The sequence below is a fragment of the Elephantulus edwardii genome, unplaced genomic scaffold (genome assembly GCF_000299155.1).
Source record: "Elephantulus edwardii isolate Elephantulus edwardi_28Jun2011 unplaced genomic scaffold, EleEdw1.0 scaffold00094, whole genome shotgun sequence".
NCBI classification, from domain to species: Eukaryota; Metazoa; Chordata; class Mammalia; order Macroscelidea; family Macroscelididae; genus Elephantulus; species Elephantulus edwardii.
The window spans coordinates 6,213,073-6,219,920 of record NW_006399844.1 but is presented as its reverse complement, the minus strand read 5'-3'; the positions used below and the strand labels follow the sequence as shown (position 1 = coordinate 6,219,920).

Sequence of the window (6,848 nt, the reverse complement as noted above, 5' to 3'; positions counted from 1 at the left end):
GGAGGGCTGGGCGGGTAGAGAAGTGCAGCAATGAATGAATGGAAATCCAAATTCTCTGTAAATGTTCATGAAAATAATTTTAAAAAAACAAGTTATAGATCTTAAATTCATCTCACTTCTGTGAAAAGGCAGTTTGATCATTAAGTGCAAGAGGCATCCTTGTGGAATGTTCAAAACTGAAACTCAAATTTGAACAAACAATATCCTGTCAGTTCACCAAATAGATTGTTGTAATGTTGTTTGGAACAAAGAGAAAAGAAAATAGCAGTTGTTTTAAAATTTCACAGCAAAGCCAGAATCTTTGACTCTTGTGACCTACTGGATAAGGAGCACTGCCAGCTTCCTTTCCAAAGGTATGGAGTTTGAACCCACCAGCCACTTCATGGAAGAAATGGCAATCTTCTGTGTGGTTTACAGTCTCTAAAAAAAAAACATGCTGGAAGGACAACTGTGGACTGGTGTGATTCAAAGGAGTTTGAGGGGTTCTTTGGAAGCTAGAATCTAGTTTAACCCAGTTGTACAGGGTTATTTGTACTTAGTAGAAAGGTGCTAAATCATCTTATTAATATTCTTCCTGTTTTTTGCCACTGAGCCAACTAGCTCCATTAACAACAGATTTGAACCTTGCCTTGTCCTGTGCCATGTTCACCTTGTTGTCTGTGCCAGTCCCTATCATTTTCTTCTTTCCTGGATCCCCCACTGTTACCAGCATGCTGTCTTTTTCCAAGGAGTCGCACCTCCTGACATGGTCAAACAATGGAGACAGCATTTCACCACCCTTGTCCCTAAGGAGCACCCTGCTTGTACTTCCTTGAAGACAGATTCTTTTACTAGCATTCTAATTCCCCTTAAAGACCGTTATTTTCCTCTTGATAGCTTTTTCCTTTGTTCTAACTTTTCTACTCTTCTAAAATTAACATCATTCCAACTATTCTAGATGGTGTAGTCATGAAATGGCATTTGTTCTAGTTTGCCCTGATTACCTTCCTTGCTTGATTTGTGATGTTCTGTCTGTACCATACTGTGGCTTTTAGCTGACCCTCCAGGGTTTTAGAGGCAGTAAATTACACAGGAGATTGTCCATCTTTCTTCTGTAGAACAGCTTGGTGGATTCAAACGACAAACTATTGAGTTGGCACCACAATTTCTTACCTCTAAGCCACCAGCAAAGAATATCAGAAGAATCATCTATTAGTTTTATTGACTACGCAAAGGCATTTGACTGTGGATTTTAACAATTCAAGGCTAACATTGAGAAGGGAATCCCAGAACACATTTTAATTGTGCTTATGCCAAAATCTATAGCTAGACCAAGAAGTTGTATGAACAGTACAAGAAAACACTCAAGGTTTACAATTGGAATAGGTGTGCATCAGGCTTGTATCCTTTCTCCATACCTATTCAAGCTGCATGCTACGAAACAGTAACCTTCAGTATGCAGATGACACAACCTTGCTTCCTTAAAGTGAGAACTTGCTGCAGACTGAGATTGCAGCCTTCAATTTAAACTCAATGTAAGGGGGAAAAAATTCTAGGGACCTCTGGTGATCTAGTGGCAAGAAACTGCAATGCAATCCCAAGGACACACTGTTCAAACACACCAGATGCTCCTCAAGGGCAATCTCCTCCTGTGCCAAATAAAATCTCATTCAACCCTACACACATACATTCTCACTACGGATCAGTAGGCAACATTATAGATCAAAAAACTTCATTTTACTTGGATCATAATCAATACATTTGTGGTACCAGCAGTCAAGGACCTCTCCAAATTACTGAGGAGCAATGTTCGTTTAATGATTAAGGTATGGCTGATTTAGACAACGGTCTTTCAATCACTTGCAATGGATCTGAACAATGAATGAGTAAGAACAAAAGACTTTATGCTTTTGAATTGTGATGTTGGAGAAAAGTACCGAATATCCCACGGACTGCCAAAAGAACAGATGATGTCTTGGGAAGAGGGGAACCAGAATGTTCCTTGGAAGCAAGGATGGCAAAACTTTGTCTCACATACTGTGGGGTTGCTATTAGGAGAGGCTATTCCTTGGAAAAGGACATCATACTTAGAAATATGGAAGGACTATGAGAGGAAGACCCTCAAGCATGTTGATTGACCCTGCAGTAATATGCCTAAGGGTGGCACAGGATAGGACAGGGTTCAGATCAGAGTCACTGTGATAACTGACTGAACAGCACCTAACAGCCACCAGAACTCCCTTCCATACAACGGATACAGACAAAAATTATTAATCTTCCTCCCATTTCAAGTAACATTCACATAAAACAGCTTTTTCAAAAACAAGTCTTTAATTAAAAAAGTCAACAAAAATATATAATTCAAGCATTTTACAAAAATCATACTTTCTTAGTATCTGCAGGTTAGATAAATAACAGAAGGCAAAAGCAGATATACTGTATTGGTTCTCTTTGGCAAATCACCAGTATCATTCCCTGCAGAAACAGGATACGGATTAAATTCCCCCAATAAACAAATAACCCAACTCTGATGGTTTTGAAAATACATGTCCCTTATTATAAACAAAATATTTACCAAGAGTACATTAAATGGACTTTACAAAATGAGTAAAATGCATAATACTTTAAACTAGAGGGGTTATAAACCGCAGGTTGGGTCCCAAAATTAAGGCTGCAGCAGTGTTAAAAGAAAAAAAAAAACCAAAACCTCTTTATACCCTTTTTATTAGTTATATCCTGGCTCTATTCTATGTTTAACATTGTCACCTTCAAACCCCACCTCTCAGATGCCATTCCTAAGGAAAACAAAAATTATTTTCCTACACAAAAGCTGTGTTTTACAAGTCAGTCAACTGTTAATACCTCAGCCAAATACCTTTTAGTATGAGGCAATTCAACTTACTTGTAATTATCATCCAAGTTGGTATCCCAAAATAAAAAAATTCCACTTCACAGCAGATACATAATTGTAATTTTACTAAAGTAATATATACATGTCAGACACTAAAAAGCAATAGCAAGAGTTCATTCAACACATAGCAGCTTATACCTGAATATATACATGTTTTCACAGTTACTTTAAAAAAAAAATTATACAATTTGATCTTCTCAGAAATCTTTCTCCTGTGGTCTATAAATAAAATAATGCAGTACACAAACATCAAATAATGACTCAGGCATTTAAAAAACAGATACTTGAAGCCAGTAAAGCTTGAGGTTTGTGTAAAGTGTATTTTGTTTGTTCCTCCCAATAGAAAAGGCAAAGTCTTCTAATCACAATAGGAGAGAAACTCCCGAACTTTGGAAGGAATCGGCAACTTCTGAACTTCTTGGGTGGGCATTACTCTCCGGATCACCATACGACATAAATGTTGAAGGCTAGGAACATGCCTTGGAGTGGCCCAAAAATACACACTTCCATCCTGTGTCCTAAATGATAACAAAAAAATAAAATCACAGTCACCTACACATATATTTCAACATCCCTTAGGAGCCATAGGGGCTTGGCTGCTACCCTTAAAAGGTCAGCAGTTTGAATTTACCTCTTGCGAGAGACAGACGTAGAAGTCTGCTTCCACAAAGATTACAGCCCTAAAATCCCTGTGGGTCAAAAGCTCTCCTCCATCCCACAGTATTGAACAATGGGTTTTTTGGTTGGTTTATAGCTTGAGCTACCATCCAACATGTATATCAGATTCACAAATTTCTTATTAAAATCTAATTAAGGAGACTTAAACATGTTGCCAGGAGGGACCAGTCCTTGAAGAAGGACATCATGCTTGGAAGGGTGCAGGGATAATGCAGGAGAGGAAGGCCCTAGATGAGGTGGACTGACAGTGACTGGGGTAGTAAGGGCAGGTGTGTTGGAAATAGTGAGATGGGCTCAGGATAAGACTGAGTTCAGAGCTATTGTACAAAGGGTCACTATGAGTCGCAAGCAACTCAACAGCACATAATAGCACATAAAAACAAGCCAAGGAACTATTCTATCACAAAGTAAAAGCATTATAAAGAGTGCTTATGGGAGGCTTACTCACAGCAAAGCACTGACAATTCTGACTAAAACCACCTTAAAACGTCCTTCTAAAGGAAACAGAAAAGTGTATTTACCCAGCAGCTAAAACACTGCCATCAGTAGAAAAAGCACAGCAAAGACCATTGCTCAGAGATCCAATTTGTACTGGATAGTCCTCATCAATTCTCCAGAACCTCACCAGTCTGGAAAGGAAAAGCAGCATCCAGTTAGTGTATTTCAGATAAAAGAAACCTTTTAAATATAGAAAAGATATCACTATGTTCTGAGTCACTACACACACACACACACACACACACACAAAGGAGGCAAATACTATTGTTTCATAATACATATTATGCCTATTCACCAGCTGATAATTTGGATCAACTCACGCAAGAGATGATCCAAATAACTGACAATAAATGGAGACTTCCTCCTTATCATGTAGGCAATCCCCAATTACAAACAAGTTCTGTTCCTAAGTCTAAGTTGTTGAATGTGTATGTTACGTTGGAACAGTTATGTACAGTCAATCAAATGTTTCTTATTTTACAGTGTGCCTTTCCATGGATGAGAGTAAACAAACACTTCCAGAGATATCAAGAGATATTTAACATAAAAATTTATGATGTTCAGAATTTATGTGAGCACATTGGGAAATAATGGTTGGTGGCAAATAAAAACAGATCTCCCCTTATATGCTAGCTAACATTACACAAAGATGTTAATAAATGGGGTTTTTCAAGTTATTGAATCAAAATTTTTAATTCTATTTTCATACATCCAGGGCAGTGTCTTTTTGTTGAAATATATCAATTGGTATGCCATCAATTCTTGGGGCCTTGTTTTTTGCCAATTCTTTGAGAGCAGCTTGAACGTCTTCCTTCATCACCACAGGCTCTTGCCCATATGTTGTTTCATGAAATTCTGTGCCCACCAATTCCTTCTGGTACAATGGACTCTGTATATTCTTTCCATCTTTTAATGCTTTCTGGTTCATCTAATATTCTACCCAAAGCATCCTTAAATATTCCAACTCAAGGCTTGAATTTGTTCTTCAGTTCCTTCAACTTAAGAAATGCTTTTGATTTTCTGACCTCAGCTCCTTGCACATTTCACTGTAATACTTTCGTCTTCTTGCACTACCCTCTGCAATCTTCTGTTCAACTCCTTATTTTCCTCAGCTCTAGCCTGAACTTGCATATGAGTAGTTGGTGGTCTGTTCCACAATCGGCACCTGGCCTAGTATTCACAGGTGATACTGAGCTTCTCCAGCGAGTCTTTCCACAGATGTAATCGATCTGATTCCTATGCATACCATGAGGTGAAATTCAAATGTATAGCCTGCATTTGTTTCTTATAAAATTTGCAATGAATAAATATAAACAATTGATTGTGCAAAATTCTATCTCCAGCTTCATTTCTGTCACCGAGTACATGTTTTCCAACTACTAATCCTTCTTCTCTGTTCCCAACTTAAAAGATAAATTAAATTAAAAGAATTGTATTGAGAAAGCCTGCTGTTAGAGACCTCTCCAATGTAAAGAGCAACAATGTTAGTTGGGAGAGTAAAGTGCACCTGATACAGGTCATGGTCTTTGCAATTGTTGTTACGCATCGGAAAGCATCAAAAAAATGACTAGGGATGACAGACAATTGATGCCTTTGAGCTGTGGTGCTGGAGAAGAATATTGAATGCTAAGAGAACAAATAAGTTCGTCCTGGAGAGGGTGAAGCCAAGCTGCTCCTTGGAGGCAAGGATTCTGAAGCTTTGTCTGACATACTTTGGACATGCTACAAGGCGGGATCAGTCCTTGGAGAGGGACGTCATGCTTGAGAGGGTGGAAGGACAATGCAGGAGAGGAAGATCCTTGACGAGATGGACTAGGGAAATGCGGGTATTGGCACAGGAGAGAGTAGGGTTTAGGGCTTTTGTACATAGGGTCTCTATGAGTTGCAGGTGACTCGAAGGCACATAACATATTCATACATGTTTTATGATAAAGAATGGAAAAGCTACAACTACTCTCTGCTTCTTATCCTTAAGTAGTACATTTCACTATGGAAATGTCCTTCTGCTTCAATCTGTGTAAGCAATTACTAAGACATATCAACATCTCAGGTCCTTATCTAAAGAAAGACATTAAAACCTCAAACTGCAAAGGCTAGCTGAAAAGATTTTGGTTGGAGTTTCTCTCCTTACCCTCTCTATTAGAAATGTTAAAGCAAATCCTTTGAAAAATTTTAAGTGTAATGACGTAATTCACACACTCACTTGTCATCAGCAAGGCTTGCAATATGCAGTCCGTCATGACTAAAAGATACAGAGCGTACCCATCGATCATTCGCTCCTCCGGCAAATATTGGAGTAGGTGGGGGAAACAGATGCCTGTGGGCAAACACATGTTTTCAGTGGATCTAAGGGGCACTTCAAGAAACAAACATACCCAGGTATAAAGTCTTTAAATAAGATTTAAAGTGGACTTAGCAAAGACAATGGAGAAGATTGAGCAGAACTGATATATTTTAAAAAATCTCTTGCACACCCATGTTTATTGCAGCTTTGTTCACAATAGCAAGAAGTTGGAAACAACCTAAGTGCCCATCAACAAACGAATGGCTAGAGAAGCTGTGGTATATTTGCATAATGGAATACCATGCTGCACTGAAAAACAAGGAACTCATGCAATATTATTCAAAATGGTTGACTCTGGAGAACATTATGCTGAGTGAAATATCCCAGTCACAGAAGGACAAATATTGCATGGTGCCACTGTGGTAGAATGGGACGGACCTTGGGGTTGGGGAGAGACTGAGTAAGATGGGTTCAATAATGTATACTGCACTGAAACAG

The 6,848-nt window shown here is 38.6% G+C and overlaps 1 protein-coding gene across 1 annotated transcript in view; it reads right to left on the bottom strand.

The window, feature by feature from the left end:
• Positions 1 to 2,868: 2,868 nt before the first annotated feature.
• The window catches only part of WSB1 (WD repeat and SOCS box containing 1), a 17,673-nt gene continuing 13,693 nt past the window's right edge, over positions 2,869 to 6,848 (bottom strand). The window contains exons 7-9 of the mRNA XM_006890941.1: positions 6,270 to 6,383; positions 4,090 to 4,197; positions 2,869 to 3,408 (exon numbers count right to left, since the gene is read on the bottom strand). Of these exons, the coding sequence (XP_006891003.1) occupies positions 3,249 to 3,408; positions 4,090 to 4,197; positions 6,270 to 6,383 (382 nt within the window). The 3' untranslated portion in view covers positions 2,869 to 3,248. The remainder of the gene's footprint in view (positions 3,409 to 4,089; positions 4,198 to 6,269; positions 6,384 to 6,848) is intronic.